General features: G+C 47.9%; 1 protein-coding gene across 9 annotated transcripts in view; it reads right to left on the reverse strand.

Moving 5' to 3' along the window:
• The window catches only part of LOC110081888 (myosin-10), a 68,816-nt gene that overhangs the window by 14,807 nt on the left and 35,477 nt on the right, over positions 1-18,532 (reverse strand). For all 9 annotated transcript variants that reach the window (XM_020798995.3, XM_078377072.1, XM_020798996.3 and 6 more), the window contains 17 exons: positions 16,583-16,776; positions 15,556-15,677; positions 15,286-15,355; positions 15,009-15,169; positions 13,857-13,965; positions 13,310-13,441; positions 12,428-12,634; positions 11,459-11,596; positions 10,579-10,702; positions 9,394-9,565; positions 8,128-8,340; positions 7,427-7,571; positions 6,212-6,418; positions 4,301-4,405; positions 2,746-2,898; positions 1,454-1,702; positions 405-617 (listed from right to left, as the gene is read on the reverse strand). In XM_020798995.3, coding sequence (XP_020654654.3) covers positions 405-617; positions 1,454-1,702; positions 2,746-2,898; positions 4,301-4,405; positions 6,212-6,418; positions 7,427-7,571; positions 8,128-8,340; positions 9,394-9,565; positions 10,579-10,702; positions 11,459-11,596; positions 12,428-12,634; positions 13,310-13,441; positions 13,857-13,965; positions 15,009-15,169; positions 15,286-15,355; positions 15,556-15,677; positions 16,583-16,776 — 2,714 coding nt within the window. The remainder of the gene's footprint in view (positions 1-404; positions 618-1,453; positions 1,703-2,745; positions 2,899-4,300; positions 4,406-6,211; positions 6,419-7,426; positions 7,572-8,127; positions 8,341-9,393; positions 9,566-10,578; positions 10,703-11,458; positions 11,597-12,427; positions 12,635-13,309; positions 13,442-13,856; positions 13,966-15,008; positions 15,170-15,285; positions 15,356-15,555; positions 15,678-16,582; positions 16,777-18,532) is intronic.

Consider the following 18,532-nt stretch of genomic DNA (forward strand, 5'->3'; position numbering starts at 1 on the left):
AACAAGAAACCAGGGCTTTTCGGCAGTGGCCCCTCGCCTCTGGAACAGTCTGCCCCCAGAGATCTGTCTGGGTCCCTCGCTGGGTATTTTTAAGAGCCAACTTAAGACCTGACTCTTTAGGCAGGCTTTCCCTCCTTGATTATTTTTTCTTTTCCCCCCATCTTGAACCATATTACTATTGTTGCTTTTTATTTTATTATATTGTTTTTATTTCATTTTTATTGTTAGCCACCCAGAGTAGACTTGTGTCTAGATGGGCGGGGTATAAATTTAATAAATAAAATAAAATAAAAGGACAGGCTACAGACTCCACTCTCGCGCCAACCTTTTGGGTCTCCCAGTCCGACATCACCCCACTCTCCCTTGCTTTCCCACCAACAGGGGCTTGGCCCGCGCTTACTTACATTCTTGCCCACATCGTCCTTGGAGCTGACCAGGTCATCCATCTCTGCTCGCAGCTGCTTGTTCTGCCTCTCCAGCTCCTCCCGAGCCTCCAGCGCCTCTTCTAAGGCACGGCTCAGTGACAGCACTTTGGTCTCTTTCTCACGGGCGTCGGCTTCTGCCCGGTCCCTCTCCTCAGCATAGCGGGCCGAGATCAGCTTCTCCTCCGCCAACATCTGCATGAAACCCAAATAGGCCTTTACTGACGCCCAGGTGGACAACCCCGTGCTCGATCCCTGAAGGGTGCAGAGTCCTGAGCTTGCCAAATCAAGCCAGAAGTCTCTCCCAAGTTGCAAAGATGAGGTAAGCCAGACCCAACCTAGCAGGGGTGCAGCCTGGAGGGCACCCTCACCTTCCCCAAAGTGTGCTGTGGGGTGGTCCCATGATGCCCCCCCGCCACTGGTACCACTACTGACCCTCCTCCCTTCTCCAGCGCATGATCACTGCCTTCTGTGCTGCTCAAAGTGGCAGGGATACGGCCATCGGGTTGGAGTTGCTGGGTAGTGGAAGACTGGGCCTCCCCCCCTTCATCCCTATGTCACCCCAAACGACCCCTAGTGATAGCTGTACAGCCCTAATGAGGGTTTGTGGGGCCTCTGGTCCACCAGCTGACACTTGATGTGGCCCAGATTACCAAGGGAGGAGGTAATCTGGAAAGAAAGGCATCCAATGCGGCAAGGGAAATGCCCCTTGTTGCGAGGAGAACAGCTCCAAATCCTAGATGGGAACGTGGTTATTATAACTTAGTAATTTTTTTTTTCCGGGACGAGAAAGTGGGGAATAGTTTTGATTGCATGTTTTTCATCTTAAGGTAGACACGGCCTTTTCAGAAAATGAATCTGAAAGGAGTGGAGAACCTGACATCCACTGTGTCTATAACTGTGGTCAGCAAAGGTTTTAGGAGATCTCTTCACTGAGCTAACTCGAGAGAGAAAATGCAGTATTTTTGGGAGGGGGGGGAACAAGCAGCTCCGCTTGGCAGAGAGACTTCAAAGGGAAACATCAGCCTCACCTGGTCAAATTTCTTCTGCTTCTTCTCGAGGGCAGAGACCACCTGCCGCTGCTGGTCGAGAGCCACGGTCACATCGTCCAGCTCCTGCTGCAGCCGAGTGCGCCCTTTCTCCAGCTTGTCACAGGCCTGGACCCGCTCCTCGTAGCGCAAGGAGATGGCTTCCAGTTCCTTGGCCGCCCGGCGCCGAGCTTCCTCTATGGACTCGGCTACGCCGGCATCCTCTTCCAGTTTCTTCTTGGTCTCCATTACCTGTGGACATTTTGACAGGGGAAGTCATGTACAGCCCAGACACTCTAAGGAGGTTGGGAGAATTGGAAGCCATGTTGATACGAGCTTTGTGGATGAAGGAAGAAGAGCCAGCTCCTCCTTGTATGACCTTACTCTGATATCTTTCTCTTTCCTCATTACGTCAAGGATGGACTAAAACCACGGAAGAAGAAAAACATGAAAAGCGTGCATTTATCTAAAGATCAGCTTTGTTTTCTTTTGCGACAATTGTTACCATGTTCTCAGGAAACCTCTGACTGGAAAGTGGGGGGTGAGCTGTCTCCCTGTAGCTCCCAGGAGCAGCCGTGTTATTTTCCACACATGTCATCTCCACTGAAGCGCTATTTAAGTTTATAGGCAGTTTTCCAAGCATCGGTGACAGGAAGGAGGTGGCAGAGAAGCAAAGCCATCTTTCCCTTTTGTGAGCAGCTAGAGGGGGGAAAACCTGGGAGAACTGGTCCAGGATTTACATTCTCCTAGTCCAAACAGTGAGACGTAGTTTTTCCTTCAATACTCAGTTTACTCAAGATTTAAAAACCTGGCAAAGATTTCATAAAATACTTTTCTCTCCTTTTTGGACTCATAATACTCACATGCTGTCAAGCCCTTTCTGACTTACAGCAGCCCTTTCCCAAGTAAAGAGTACTTAGAAGTGATTTATTATTCCCTTCTTTTAGAGGCTCCCTGAGACTGTGCAGCTTGCCCAAGGCTACACAGGCTGTCTCTTCTCCCAAGACACAGTGTGGGATCAAACTCCCAAACTCTGGCTCTGCAGCCAGATACCTAAACTACTGAGCTGTCCAGCCAGCTTTTTTGGACGATGGTTCCTCAAATCCCCCAGCCAACATGGGTCACAGGTTCTGGGAACTGTGATCCATAAAAAGAGATCATAAAAAGAGTTCCAAGCTCAGAGTCACATTCCATAAAACCTTCTGAAACCAGAATGCTTTACCCCCCTGCTGGGGTAGAGGTGGTGGCAAGCTGGGGGCATAAGCTTCTTTTGTTGCCAGTTCTTTCCATCTCACCTGCTGCTGCAAGCTCTGGATTTGGCGGGTGAAGTTGGCTTTGGCCGCCTCCTCTTCCTCAAGCTGTTCCAGAAGGGCTGTTTTCTCCTCTTCCAGCTGACGAACCCGTGAGCTCAGATTCAGTTTCTGCCGCGTCTCCTCCTGAAGCAGTTCCTGCAAATTGGAGGGGACCAGGACACGAGGAGGAAAAAGCATGTGAGGAGCTACCAGCTGTCCTCCTTTCGCGAAGAACAGAGTCTTGAAATCCAGCCATCTTCCTTCTTGCAAAGAAAAACCAAGAATCCCAGTTCTCAGCCAGAGCTATGAAAAGTTATTTTTCCCGGATGACAGCATTAAGCATCTGGCCACCCTAACTGGGGAGACTAAGAGCTATTACTAAAAAACAACAACACCCAAAACGACTTTTCCAAGCTTTGATCTCAGCACACCCCCGGTCTCAAGAATATTACAGCTTCCCTAGAGAACCCAAAAAAGGCCTGAGTGTAAAGGAACCGCTAATCCAACTCTTAATTACCAAACAAAAGGGGTGAGTTCACTTTTCACATGTGGCTGGACTCCAACACCCTTCTGCCCCTTGCCTGCATGGCCCATAGGCAGGAACGACTGGAGCTGGTATCCAGCGACATTCAGCGGATGACATGCTTGCAACCCTGCTTTGAGTCTCCTTTACGATGCAAGGCAAAAACTGTCATGGTATAGAGTGGAATTTCCTTGCTGGTGGATCTCAAATTACCCGTATTTTTCGCTCCATAAGACGCACCTTTCCATAAGACGCACCAATTTTTTAGAAGAAAACAGGAAAATATAATCTGTTTTCTTCGCTCCATAAGACGCACAGACTTTCCACCCCCCTGTTTTGTGGGGGAAAAGTGCATCTTATGGTGCGAAAAATACGGTATGTTACATGCTATCTCATGAGCACCATCAGTGCCAAACCCTCCTTGTTTTAAAGAGTTTTAAAGTAATGAAACAGATTTTAAAGTATATTTCTATGATAACTTGGTGCTGATATGCTTTTATGACTGTCACAGCCTCTTTTACTGAATTTACTGTAATTATTTACTGACATGTTATGATTCCACTGATGTGAAAACAGCTAAACATACAGGCAGACTAGGGCAGACTCATCTACAGCAGTGGTTCTTAACCTTGGGTTACTCAGGTGTTTTTGGACTGCAACTCCCAGAAGCCTTCATCATCAGCTGTGCTGGCTGGGGTTTCTGGGAGTTGCAGTTCAAAAACACCTGAGTAACCCAAGGTTCAGAACCACTGATCTACAGTATTGGAAACACACAGACGTTACAGATCAATCAATGTTCCTCCACACTCCAACCTATGATACAGGTCACATTTATTCCCATTTTATAGGCACAGATAATGGAGGTCAAAAGGATCTATGACTTATCCAAGGAGACTTTATCAATCTGTGCCCAAGTTTTGATTTAAAATAGCACTTAAGATTCAATTAATTGCTGCCCTTTCTTCTTCACTCCTTCCTCTTCTGCTCAAAGGGTAGAGGCCTTTGGGTGATGCAAGGAAGGCAGTGCGCTCTTACCTGAGTATCCTGCAGGTGGGACTCCACACTGGCCAGGTCTTTGGCAAGTTTTATTGCCTTGGACTCTGCACCTCCTAGGGTACCCGAGACGCCATCCAGCTCATTCTGTTTCCAAAAGATAAAGACAGGAGACAAAGGGAGTCAAGAGGAAGGAGGTGAAAATGCATTTTAAGAAACAAAAGCATCAACCATTCATAAGTGGACAGCCAGGGATATGGTCATGGCTGCGTATGCTGTGCATCTACCAACAAGCAAGGATTCTGGTGTCTGGTTGCGCAGAATGCACCATCTTGAAGAACTTGCATTTCTTGCTTATGAAACCAAGCATATTGCGGGTTCTCAAGGGTAGGGAGGAAAGTATTAAAGCTGGATGGTTTGCGAAAGCTCAAGCCAACAGTTGATTGGACAGGGTTGGTGACCGTTCTGCAACAAGGCTATTTCCACAATAAACAGCCTCTGACTTTGCTACAATCTACCATTCCCCTGAACCCCAACTTGCCAGGTTACCTCCCGTCTTTAGGGCCAGTCCTATGACAGCCTACTCTCTGAAAGTGAAGGATAAAATTAGCAGCCTCTTCCATTTCATGTACAAGAGTCAGGTGGACTGGTTTTGCAGAGTGCCCAATAAAATTAAGGCATCAGGCTGTTTTAGGGAACCTGGAACAAACTACTGTACAGTATATAGCAAAAAGGATCAGAAACAGAGCCCAAGAGTTAACTACACAGAGGTTGCCACTGCGGCTCCAAGGGTCTGCTGGCTAAGGCTGTCATCCACTCTGTAACATTCTGGTACTATAGTCTCTGGCCCATCTACCATCCCAAGACTACTCAACATTTTCCTAATCATCTCAAAGGATCAATCCATGGACAACATTTAGGTGGATAATTATGTGTATAAAAAAAACAATGCAATAAATATGTCCTCCGTAAGTCCTAGTACATGGCTAAAATCCTATTGCATCAATATGCCAGCAGAAGGGAAATAGCAGAAGCGAAGCAAAGAAGTGTGGCTGATGATTAACAAGTCCCTGCTGGGATTCTTCTGCTTGTTCGGTGGCTTGGTGTATCACCAGGAATCTAAACTGGAACTCATTAATTAGCAGCCATTTGATACTGTGAGTTAAGCTCTTCCCCTTGTGGCAGCGTAACAACACAACAGGATTTTGGCTTATTAAAAGTGTACCTTACTTTGCAGCCCACGAGGGCCTCCAAAGCAAAAGAAAGCACCAATCCAAGAGAGAGAGAGAAAGGTTCTTTAAAAACAGATAAAAGGCAATGGCCAAAACCTCATTTTGAAAGCCAATATTCTTTAAAAACAGATGAAGAACAAGTCTAGGAGTCTGCTTTAAAGCTGGTTTCAAACAGCAAACAATACAGTCTGGGGCCATCTACTGAAGACGTATCCAAGATGGCGCCCACCTGACTTCTCTTGGGAGAGAATTCCACAACTGGACCGATGCAAAGCACATACTCTGGCCAGTTCTATCAAGCCGGAAAGGCTTTGGGCAAACCATGTCTCTGCCATTTTCAAGGACCAGGCTAGCTAGGAACAAAAGAGGCTCATCCCCAGAAGGCAATCGCTAGATGACGAATTGGCCACAGGAGCTATCAACTCAACAGCGGCATTTGAACATTTGCAACAACAGAAGGGAAGGCCTGCTTTGAGGATGGAAACACAGGTTCCCAAAGTATCCAAGGGAATCCATTCTAAATGCAGGGTTCTGTGCACTGGCTTGGCACAACTTCAGGACAGACACATTAATAGATCTACGGGTGTTCTGAGGTAAAGAGTGGAAAGCAGGAGACTTGGGAACAAGGCCCTGAAAACTGATGCCTGGTGGGGCCAGAGAAGGCAACCTGAAAGGCGACCGCCTGGCCAAGCACATCTCCCACCCATCCATCCAGACACACCTGCAGCTTCCCCAGCTTCTCCGTGAGCTCAGACTTGGCTCTTTCACTCTCGGCGGCCCGGAGCTGCAGCTCTTGGACTTGGCCTTCCAGCTTCTTCCGCCGTTGCTCCGACTCCAGCTTGGCTCCTTGGAGGACTTTTAGCTCCTTCTGCATCTCAGCATTCTCCCCTTCCAAGGCTTGCTTGGTCTTTTCCAGTGTCGCTTTGAACTGGGGGGGGGGGGCAACAAGGAGGTGGATGTGAGAAGAGATGCCTCTCTTCATGAGCAAACTAAGGCTAGGATCCCAATCCCACTGACTAGGAGTTCAGCAGGATTTACTTCTGGGCCAACAGGCTGGGAGAGTCAAAGGCACTTCCCCATACTTTTTTTTTTAATTAAAAGAGCATTCACCCAACTTATCAAGGCAGAAAGATCCCCTACAAAAACCAGTGAATAAGACACTCCTTGACCCTCCACAATTCATTTGAATTTTATATTATAGGATGAGTGAACTCTAAATACAAAACGATTTCATTTTGAGCCACTGCATCTTCACAACCCACCCCAAAGCTGCACAAACCAGCAGCCCAAGCTCTTCAAAGTAGGGCTGGGGGAATCTTTAGCTATCGGTCTCCCTGTCTGGAACTTCAATTCCCGGAATTCTCACCCAGCACAGCGGAGAGTTGACTGTAGATGCCGTGGTCAAAATATCTGGAGGACCAAAGGTTCTATGACCCAAATGTTAACCTACTACATCCCTTAACCAGAGATTAAAAGGTTACTTCTTCATAGTTAAATCCACTACGGTTACTCGGAGCCTGGAGAAATTTTCTGGGAGCTGTCGTTAAAAAAAACCCTGCCTGTTTTAAGTCCTGCAGTTATGCATTGCAACATGTAGAAAGCCATTCACTGCTGTTACTGGTTGACATTTTCAAAAGGCATCATCCGTTTGTTGGTTGTTTCACTTATACCTTTTTTTCTGCTGCTTTGAGGGAAAGGAGGTGCTTAGGACAGGAGAGGTCAGATAATGGCTTACAACTCGGAAGTCCCATCAAAATGGGAGCTTAAAAGTAACAAAATGTGATTTTGTTGTGCCCCTTATGACTGCTACCTAGCATGTAGCTCATTACAGTCAGCTTTGTCACTTGTTTCTCCCCAGCACTGCCTTTAAATTCCCAGAGCCCACCCACCCCCTTTTGTTCCAGTATTTCCCCCCCCCATCTCTCAGCTTGCCTACCCGGCGTGTCTGCTCCAGCTGCTCTGACAGGTCTTCTAGGGCGCTCGTGTGGCGCTGGCGCATCTCCAGCACTTGCGCTTCATGCACCTTGACTTCATCCTCAATGGTCTTCTTGAGCTCCGTCACTTCCTGTTCACGCTTTGACCTGCACAGTGTGTGTGTGTGTGTGTGTGGGGGGAAACAGGAAGGACAGGTTCAGCACATTAGATGGGGATTACACACATGGGGACATCAGAGCAGAGATTCCCAGGAACAGCAGTTTGATCTCAGACGTTGGAACCCCCTCCCACAGGAGGCCAGACTGGCCCCATCTTGACTATCCTTCCACAAGCAGGCAAAAACTTTTCTCCTCAGGCAAGCCTTCCCTCAGTGACTGACTTGCCTGAGTGGAATTTTTAAAATTGATTGTTATGCACAATGGCATTTGTTTGTTCCTTTTTAATACTTTAATATATGAATACTTATTGTTTTTAGCTTTAATAGTGTCTTTTAAGGATTAAGCTGCCTCTCTATACTCATTGTTCTCAGCCTTAAATATTGACTTTTAATGATGTAAGCCACCTTGGGCCCTTTTTAAGAAGAAAGGTGGAGTTTAAGATGTTTTCAGTAATAAAACAATAGTAGTTTATACATCCACATCTTCTGACTAAGACAGGGCAATCCCAAGGGTGAAGCCAGCCCCAAACATCTCGGTCGTTTACCGTAGCTCTTGCTGTGCAGCCGTCGAGTCCAGCGTGTCCTCGAGTTCTGTCTTCAGTGCCTCCAGCTCCTCGCCCAGGTCACGCCGCTGTTTCTCGGCCTTGGCACGGGCCACCTTCTCGGACTCCAGGTCTTCCTGCACTTCTGCCAGCTGAGCTTGTAGCTCACGGAGGGACTTCAACACGGCGTTCTTCTGGGCTGATTCGTCCTCCACTCTGCAAGGTGGGCAGGAAAGGTCAGAGGGGAAAGAAAAAAAAGGGAGGGCAGACTCAGGGGAGACCAACGTAGGTTTGGGGGAAGCTAGTGGCAAACAGCATCCAGAAGGGGAGAGAAGGAAAGCAAAATGTTTTTTGGAGGATGCTACAGAAACACAGGGAGGAGAAGTTGTGTCTAGAGATGAGCACAAATCTTGGTTCAGAGGTCCAGCCCAATTCATTGCTGAGTTCGCACAGGTGTTGTGCAGGCATGGCACCTTCCCCTGCATGCTCACCCATTCTTCAGGCAATGTGTGCTTCCTTCCCTGCCTCCCCAGCATGACTACTCAGCCACTTTTTGCTGCGTGCTCTTCCCTTTTCTGCCTTCTCCATCAGCTGCCCACTCAAAGGCAGCACTACAGGAATCCTTGCCCCACCTCCTCATCTGAGTGGGTAGCTGACAGAGGAGGCAGAAGAGGAAAGAGCACACTGCAAAAGGTGAGTGGGTAGTTGCGATGGGAAGGTGGAGGAGGAAGTGCACATCACCCAAGGAATGGGCGAGCATACAAGGGAGGCAGGAGGGCGCTGTGTCCACACAATACCTGTTTGAGTGCAGCAATGAATTGGGCCAGACTTCTGAACTGAGGTTCGTGCCCATCTCTACTTGTGCCCTCTGAATGTAATCCAAGCCTTTTATCTACTACCACGAGGAACAATCTTGGCTTCTCTTTAAAGAAGCCTTAAAACTGTAGTTCAGCAACCCAGCTTCGTTAGACAATTATAAGTTTCCAAGGTTCTCCTTGACTCAGTTGAGAAGGCAAGGACTAGGATTCCTGCAGCACTGCCTTTCAGTGGGCAGCTGCCAGAGGAGGCAGAGAAGGGAAGTCTATGCTCCTGTTGCAACTGGACAATTCCACGAAGAGCAGGAGAAAAGTAGCACACACCAGCTGGTGAATGGGGAGCCGGCTGGTGGGGTGGAAGAAGGGAACACATGACACCTATGGTGCCACACTGACAAATCAGCACAGAACCTCTGACCCGAGCTTCATGCCCATCTCTAGTTGGCTTGCTTACCTGGCTAGGGCTGCCTGCAGCTCAGCCTCCTTTCTTGCTAAGGCCTGACGGAGCTCCTCCAGCTGCTGCTGCAGTTCTGCCACCTGCTCCTGCAGGTCCCCGGCCTCCCCATCGAGCTTGCGCTTCAGTTTCTCCAGCTCCTGGCGTGCTTTTTCTTCCTTCTTCAGCCGATCTGGAGGGGAGGAAGTTAGGGTGGGGGTAGGGGGAGAATAAACAGGAATGTCAGGCTAGGGAACAGGATCCCATAATTTGGGAGAGCCCTGAAGGATGATAGAAACACGTGCACTCAAGAAGCTTTCTTATATCAAATCGGACTCGAAGGATTACACCACAACTCTGAACTGGTTGGTTTCATGGCTGGTGAGCTTGTGACCCTTTAGGTGTTGTGGAACTCTGATACCCACCATTGGCCAATGATGAAGTATGATGTAGACATCAATTCATCAAGCTCTCGAGAGCAAAAGGATCCCAACTGTGACATTTCAGGAGTTCCTACAAGATTCCTTTCACAAGCATCCTATGAGAGATCTCAGAATTGTAGAATTGGAGGGATACCCCAACAATCATCTACTCAGATCTCCTATCCATGAAAGAACCCACAGCTAAATCATCCCTGGCAGAAGGCCACCCAAACTGTTTAGAAACCTCCAGTAGAGGAGAGTTCACCCCAGACCCACCAAGGTGATCTATTCCATTGCTGAACAGATCTTACTGGATATTCTTTGACTGGAGGTCCTGCAGATTGAATCTGGGGCCTTCTGCAAACCATCCGTGTATGTGCTCCTAACGTACGGTCCACAGTTCGGAAAGTTTTTATTTTATTTTTATTTATCTTTTTGGAGTCCACCTCGCAGAATTCTGGAGTTAGCACAGCCAGTGACCACAATGGCCAGAGGATCTGGGGAGATACTAGTCCAAAATCTAATTTTTCCCAGTGGTTTTGGTGACCTTCAAGTTATTCTCCATCCCACTAAAAGATATTTTCTGAGCAGTCTTGGGGTTTGGGGACAGACACCTCCCTTGCCAGAGAAGCACATAGTTCTCCAAGCAGTGCCAGTCCTTATGAAATCAATGTAGTTTCTTTGGACAAGTGAAAGTGAGATTCCCCACCACTGTTTGAACTGCCAGCAGCAGAACCTTGGTGGTCCATCTCTGCCCATCACACTGGCCCGTTCCCTGGCGCACCTTCCATGTCAGCCATGACCGCTTCGTATTTATTGCGCAGTTTGGACAAGCTCTTCACCTTCTCCTCCTCCTCCGCCATATGAGAAGTGAATTCTGAGAGACGTTCTTCCATCAGCTTCCTCTCCTGGGGAAGCAACAACCAGAAAGGAAAATCAACCCAGAACGTGGTGGGAGAGGGAAAGAGAAGAGGAAAAAGGAAACCTGGTTCCTCTCTCCCAGGGGGCCACCTTTTCCATAAGCCACTACTCTTAAATACTCTCTTTCAGATTCCACTCTCCATCTTCTTCTGAAATGCTCCACAGCTGTAGAGTTAAGGCCTGTTTCTCCTCCTAAGGAAAACAGCTCCTCACACACTGAAACTGGCCTTCCTTTTTTTAGCAGTCATTAAGTCTACATGTTCAGCTTAGATGGGTGGGACACATGAGCAGTTTAGACAAGGGGGGGGGCATGTCCTCAGTTTTAGCCCAAAGGCCACATGCCTTGCCAGACAGTGTGCTGGGAACAGTGTAAGTGCACACAAATGTATGTGCACAAACACGGACACACCCCTTTCCTCCATCCACCCAATATCTCAGCATGCATGGATGGGGAAGTTTAACCATTCTCCTCATTGCCTATTGACGTGTAGGAATGACATGGCTGGGACTGAGATGAACCAAAAGAGGGCATGCCTCCGTACGGTCCTCTCAACCATGATCGTCAGTCTCTGTATTGCGAGTAGGAACCATGAGTGGGGTTCCCCAGGCTGCTGACTGCACATGCGGCCTAGATGGCCAAAGGTTTGTCTGCAGCGCATGAGTATGCACATGTACATCCTATGAATAACCTTCCTTAGCAATGGAGTGGGGGGGGGGAAGAGACAGAGGAAGCCCACACTCACTTTCTGCAGCTTTGAGTTCTGGTCTTCCAGCACCAGCAGGTCCTCCTCCATTTTTTTCAGCTTGGCCTCTGTGCTCACTTTCTCCAGCTGCAGCTTCTGCCGAGCAGCCTCTTCCTCCTCCAGTTGCTCTTCAAGGTCCTAGAAGGGAAAAAGAGGGAGGAAGGGGGTGGGGAGAAGAGAGTTAATGAATATTTGAGACATTGTCATAGCTTCTCGCAGATCTTGGGTTCTCCAGAAAATACTGGACTACAGTTCCCATCATTCCAAGCAGCATGGCCACGCTAGATAGGCTAATGAGAGTTATAGTATCAGAAGAACAGCGGTTTATGGAATGCTATTGTCTAATGACAGGTGTCCTGATCCAAATTTAGAATGGAGAGGATAGTCCGGTACGTAGATCAGCATGTCTGAATAGAATGAGCAGACCTGGGTTCAAATCCCCATTCAGTCGTAATCACTGGATTACCTCGAGTCAATTACTACCTGACCCTTTCCCTGCTTTGCAGGGCAATTCTTATGAGAAAACAGAGGGACCTGAGTGCTCTGGACATAACAAGGTAGTCAGAAAAATTCATTCTAATGACCCATGAAAGCTTCTCTGAACAAAAAGTCAGTTTTGTATTTTTTTTAAATGGGATGGGGCCAGGTCAGCTTTTCCAGAAAGGGAGCATCACAAGCCACAGAACCACCAAGCAACCAAGCCTACCTTATGCATAACAACCAAGCTAGTTATGACCAATATTATATATATATATTTTTGGTGTGCCCACTGCAATGTTTGCCTCAAGTGAATTTCTTCAGCAAAGTCACAAAGCAAGGTGCACATGTATATTTTACGGTAAACACACCCACCCCCTACAGAGGGCCTAGTGTACCAATTTAATTCTGTTCCACTCAGAGAAACGGGGCGGTGGGGGGGGGACATCCCTTCCCTTTGGTGCTGCTCTTCCAACCACCCCACCTTCACACCTGGACGTGCTGCTGCATCTTCTTCTTGTCCCCCTGCAGCTGCTGGCATCGCTCCTCCTCTTCTTCCACGCGTGACTCCAGCTCGTGAAGGATGTCTTCCAGCTCCTGTTTCCGGGCTGCCAACCGGGCCCGCATCTCCTCAGCTTCAGCAAAAAGCTCCGTCTCAGCCTGCAGCTGCTCGGCCAGAATGGTTTTCTCCTCTGAAAGCTACCAGGGAGTAGGAAGCAAGGAGGGACAGTCATGACTTTACTTAAAGAGTTTTCTTAAGCGCTGTCAACTCTGGGAAGCTATAAAACTTGCAAGCGGGGATTCTTCCTCAGCCCTGCTTCGTGAGACCTTTCTAAACTAGAAACAGAAACAATGGCAGCTGGAATCTTCTACAGGCAATGCAGGCATTCAACCACTGAGCTACAGCACCCCAGACGTCAGCTTGTCCAGGGTGTAAAGAGGATTGGAGGGAGGTGGTATTTATTGGAGGGAGATATTTAACAGTATGGACTAGAAGCTTGATGCAAAATGTAACGGGTGTAAAGAGGATTGGAGGGAGGTGGTATTTATTGGAGGGAGATATTTAACAGTACAGACTAGAAGCTTGATGCAAAATGTAACAGGAGATGTTCAGTGTGATGTTTGCAACAGAAGAAGGAAAACATACTGTTATCAAATCAAAAGGAAGATTTTAGCAAGCCTATCGAGAATCAACACACAGCAGGAGAGAAGGCTAATAAGGAGGAGTTGTGGACTCTCTGGTTAGAGGGAAAATAACAAGGAAGTAGAAGAGAATTTCAACTCAAAGTATGGATGCAGTACAGGGTGGAATTGTGGGCTTAAGGGGTACGGCAGCAGGCGGTGTGTTCTTGGCTGCCCCCTCTATTTGCTCACCTGCTGGTATTTGTTTTCCAGCTCCTTGAGGTCCGTTTGGGTTTTTATGTGTTTCTCCTGCACTTTTTGCAGCTCCAGAGCTTTCGCTTGCATCACCTCATCCTGGCGCGTCACCTGCAACAGGGGCTTCACCTGAAGAAAGACGAAGACAGGGGGCTGAGTCAGCCATGTGAGGAAGGGATCGGGGCTATCTCAAATCCCTTTCGCTTTAACATCAACTCCGCTTAACGCCCAGAAAGGCCAAGGAAAGGAGCAAGACCTGGTAGCGGGCAGGAAGGACTGAAAGTATGTGCCTCTGGCTCCCGAAGCCTCATAATAGGCACATACTTCTCCCTACAATCCTGAGGGCCTGGCACTTGATTCACTGACACACAGAAGCGGCAGATACAGGACAAACCGATGCTTTCTGAAACCTTTTCTTTCTGCCAGTGCAGCAGGGCTACAGTGGGAGACGCCAGAGTTATTCATACTTTATGGCCTTTTATACAACCTACTTAAGAGGCTAAAGGCGCACAGCTCTACCAACCTGGCTTCTGTTCTGGCTCACCTTGGTGAAGAGACGCCACCACTGCCAGTGGCGCAACTTGAGGTAGGCGGCACAGTTGCGTTGCATGACCTTGAGGGCACTCATCTGCTGTTGCTTCTTCATGAAAGCCCTGGGAGGGTAGAAGAAAGGAAGAGCGCCCCCCCCCCCATGTGCGTAGATAGTTAGCTTCACGTGGATAGCCTGGGTTAAGAAACTTAGGTGGGGATTTTGCGAGCCGCCACCTATCATACAAGTTTTTGCTTTTTCCCTGGCCAGTGAGTGGAATAAGCCCTTGCTGATTCATAACAGGCACTGTTTACATGGGGTTGGGGAGATGTCAAGCCCTGGCTGGCAAGGCAATTGGGGGCAATCTCCTCTATTAGCCTTTTCCCAGCCAGCACCCTCCACAATGGGCTGGACTACAACTCCCGTCAACCTCAACCAGCACGGCCAAGGGTGACAGGTGACAGGAGCTGTACTCCAGCAACGTCTGAAGGGCCAATGATGCCCCACCTTCACTCTCTTGTGAACAAAACAAACAGATCAATCCAAGGCCTTCTCTAGCACTCTTGGTTTCTGCAGAGATGCTGGGCAAAGTCTGTCCTGTCCTCCCAGGCTTCCAGTGGCTCCCACCCCATATGATGCTCCAATTTATTTTTTAGCTGTGACTATAAGCGCAAGACCTTCTGACCTGACACTGTCTTCTTTTGGGGCTTTCAATGGTATTACAATAGGAAGAGTCCATTGCTTTTTGTAATAATGTCCTTGCAAGTCTTTTTAAAAAGTCTGTAATAAGATATATCAAAATATCTAAGCATATATGTTCTGTTACATTATATTCTGCTATGTTAGTATGCATAGAGGAGGACAACATTGTTCACTGTGCAGAAAATGAGTACTATACCACTTTCTGCCCCAGAGTGGACTTCTTCTGCATGAAGAAGCATTCAATCATGCCCGTTCCTCTTCCCGTCTGAAGTCCTAGCATAGTCTTACCAGCTCATCTTCTATTTCAGTTACCTCTACTTTCAACTTCCAGTCACCTTTGCAGATCCTGTGCACATTTTGCACATCTGTAGGGAATTCCAGCACCTTTTTCCTAATAAATCCCTTTCCAGAGAATACAAGTCGTTGGCAGCTGGCCATTCACATCAGTGATAGCTTAGTGCTTACTTGCGGGCTAAGTATCCCCGGGCCGCTGCCTGGAATGATACTATAATGTCTGTAATCTTCAGGTCCCGTTCCTCTTCCAGGTGAGCCAAAACCCCGGCCCGGAAGAAGATCTTACTCTGGCCAATGCGGTAGAGGTTGGGGTCCAACTCCAAGGCTTTGATCTGTGGGGAGGGAACAGACAAGACACCATGGAAGACCCTTCACCATCCATTCCCCCTGGTTTTCCAAAACTGGATTAGAGGGTCTCAGACCATCCGAGCCCGCAAACCACACATACCATGCGCTCGCAGGCCTGCTTCCCATCCATGAATCCTTTGGGAATGGCATTTGGTGTTAGGATCTCATATCTGTCAGGAAAATATTTTTAAAAACCAGGTTAAAAACCCCAAACTGTGGAAGTGCAACCACGTGGGACCTACACGCCAATCATCCCACTAAAGATGATACTGGGTGAGGTTGAGATTCCATGGAAAGCAACAAGGAAAAGCTCTAGGTACAAAGGAGAGTCTCCCTAGAGGCACACTGGTAAGACGGAGCCCATAGGTACCTTTGCCGGAATTCCTGAAAGATGATGCGGTTGGGGAACCCCTGCCGACAAATGCGAATTCCCTCCAGGACTCCGTTGCAGCGCAGTTGGTCCAACACGAGGTGAGGCTCCAGCTTTCCAGCCTGTAAGCGGAGGCAGGAGAAACTGGGCTTGAGAGGAACGCTTCGGAGACCTGGACGTTGTTCTCAAGGGTTGGGGTAGGGGCTCACCACATTTAGAAGCCAGCCTTGAAGCATTACTTTCTCGCTTTTTAATTTCTCTTCTTTTCTCTCTAAGATTTAACACCTGTCCCTTCCTTCCAAGAGGCAGGGGGCAGATAGCTGAGTGGGAAGCTGGAAGTACAATTCCCCCACCGTGCCTCCTGCAAGGAGAGCCAGCCTGGGTGGCCTTGGGCAAGCTGCAGAGTCCCAGAAGGCAGGAATGGTATACTCTCTACAGAACCCTGAAAAGGGTCACTGTTAAGTCAGAATTTACTTGACAGCACATGATGATTGTTGTTGTTATTCCTTCAAGGAGCCCAGGGCAACATCTTTTGGGGCTGGCAATTCTTTTTTTTTCTCTACCAATGACGAGTCCATGACAAACCTAGTCCCCCAAGAATGGAATGGTTGGGTGGGCAGTCAAATGAGGTCTGCCTAGCTGACGTCTGGCCCTCTAACTACTACATTCTGATTATTTCCCTTCTTTAAAGTTTCTTACGCCATACTCTCATGCAGCTATGCTCTCTTCTTCCTTTTCTCCTCTGATCCACTCAACTAAGCTGCCTGAATAGATTTCTTCTCGTGGGGACAATGGGCACCAAAAAGCACCCCTACGGCTAAGAACATAGCATCTCAGCCAAGGAAACCCTTTCCAATCTAGTCTTGGCCTCCACACAAAGCCAGGGTTGGGCCTTCTTTGACACAAAAGGCGGCTCTCCTCCCTTCAGATGAAGTCACACAACATCTTTCATGTCTTCCCTCTTAAACGTATTCATCCTGCTGTGCTCATCACAGGCCCTAAAGCACTCACTGTATGAAAAACTCACTCTTTTCTCATGGTTGGGGATGATGCAGCGCACAAAATTGGGGTTGGTGTTGCGTAGCGTTGACATGAGCTTGGAGAGAGATTCCTTGTACAGCTGCCCCACGGTCCGGAACATTCCCTTCTTCGTCTTGTACGAGGCACCAAAGGTGAGGTCTCCCATCCCACTCACCTGGTCCAGACCTACAATCCGGTCCACTAGGGAGCAGGAAAAAGGACTTTTTAACCTCGCAGCTAGCCTACCTGTAGTAGACTTTTGTTCCCATTGGAACAAAAATTAACGGTGGGCTTTCTCCCTCCCTCCTTTCCGCTCCCCTCCAACATAAACAAACCATGTTCCAACGATCCCTTGTACAAGAAGGGAAACAGAGCTCCTATTTCCCCACCCATTTTTTTGCCAGTATCCTGTTCCATAGCTCCATCAGCATAATGGGAGTGACGACAACAGTGAGAGCAGATCATCAAAGGTTTCCGGCTTTGATTCTGAGTTGACTTAATCTTACTGCACATGAATGGCATGCAAACCAAGTAGGAAACTTTTCATTAGAGACAACTTGCTGTTGCCAGTGACAACACTCCTGCTACGCTGGTGGAACTACAGAATAAGACACTGAACATTCAAAATCGCATGTCTAGAAGACATTAGCAGGGACTTTTGGCAGCCCTCAAAAGAAAGGTTGTTCAAGGTTCCAGTCCAGTCCACCTCCTCCCCTTTCTTCATCTATACTATCTAGATTACAGGAAAGCAGGTGGGAGTTTGGAAGACAAGGTTATGCATACAGTAGCAAGCTCTATTAGTCCAGCAGCATGTAGCTGATGTAGCCTCATCTATCCAAAAGGCCTTGGATGGCCAAGGACTCTTTGGACCCTCCAGGCTGCCACTGGCTCAGAAGTGACCAAAGCAGCCCTGGGCTCAGCTGCTAAGTGGAAAGGTGACGCCGCAGAGGGTGGGAAAATGCTTTGGGGTTTTATTCTCAAAGTCTACAAGCAATTTTTGGGGTTGTAAGGTAAAAGGTCCCCCTTGACATTTAGTCCAGCCGTGTCCGACTCTAGGGCACAGTGCTCATCCCCGTTTCCAAGCCGTAGAGCCAGCGTTTTGTCTGTAGACAGTTTCTGTGGTCACGTGGCCAGCAGGACTAGACTACCTTCCCACCATGGTGGTACCTATTTATTTACTCACATTTTTATGTGCTTTTGAACTGCTAGGTTAGCAAGAGCTGGAACAAATGATGGGCGCTCACTCCATCATGTGGGTTCGAACTACTGATCTTTCAACCTTGCAGCCCAGAGGCTTTGCGGTTTAACCCGCAGTGCCACCATGTCCCTTGGGTTGTGTTGCTTAAATATACTGGTGGCTGGAGAGAAAGTAATATTTAATATGGCAAGACTCCCTTCAAAAAATATATATATAGCAGAGTCTAGAATGCTATTTTCACTACGTAATTTTTAATTTGAACAATGACATGTTACTAAAAAATAGTTTAATTTTTGCTGTACACCTTCAACAGTGGCCCCAAATTCCCCCTTTCCAAATAGCATTTAGAAGCAATGAGTTACCTATTACTTCAAAAAAAATTTTGGGGGTATGAGTTTTGACAATGTTGTCAAATGTCACATAACTTTTAAAAAGTAACAGGGGTTGTAAAGTTATTATCCAAAAAGGAATGTTATCACTTTGAACAATGTATTTCTGAGTTCCTACTATGAGTAAATTAAACCACAGCTGCACTGCCTAGAACAGTGGTTCCCAATCTTGGGCTCCTCAAGACGTTCTTGGACTGCAACTCCCAGAAGCCTTCATCACTAGCTGTGCTGGCAAGGGCTTCTGGGAGTTGCAGTCCAAGAACACCTGGGTTACCACTGGCCTAGAGAATACAGAAATTAGGACGGACAGGTAGACTTCCCCCCGTTTCATAAGAACACACAAACCCTTCCCTCATTATAAGAAAGTGGT

The sequence above is a fragment of the Pogona vitticeps genome, chromosome 6, assembly GCF_051106095.1.
Source record: "Pogona vitticeps strain Pit_001003342236 chromosome 6, PviZW2.1, whole genome shotgun sequence".
Lineage (NCBI taxonomy): Eukaryota > Metazoa > Chordata > Lepidosauria > Squamata > Agamidae > Pogona > Pogona vitticeps.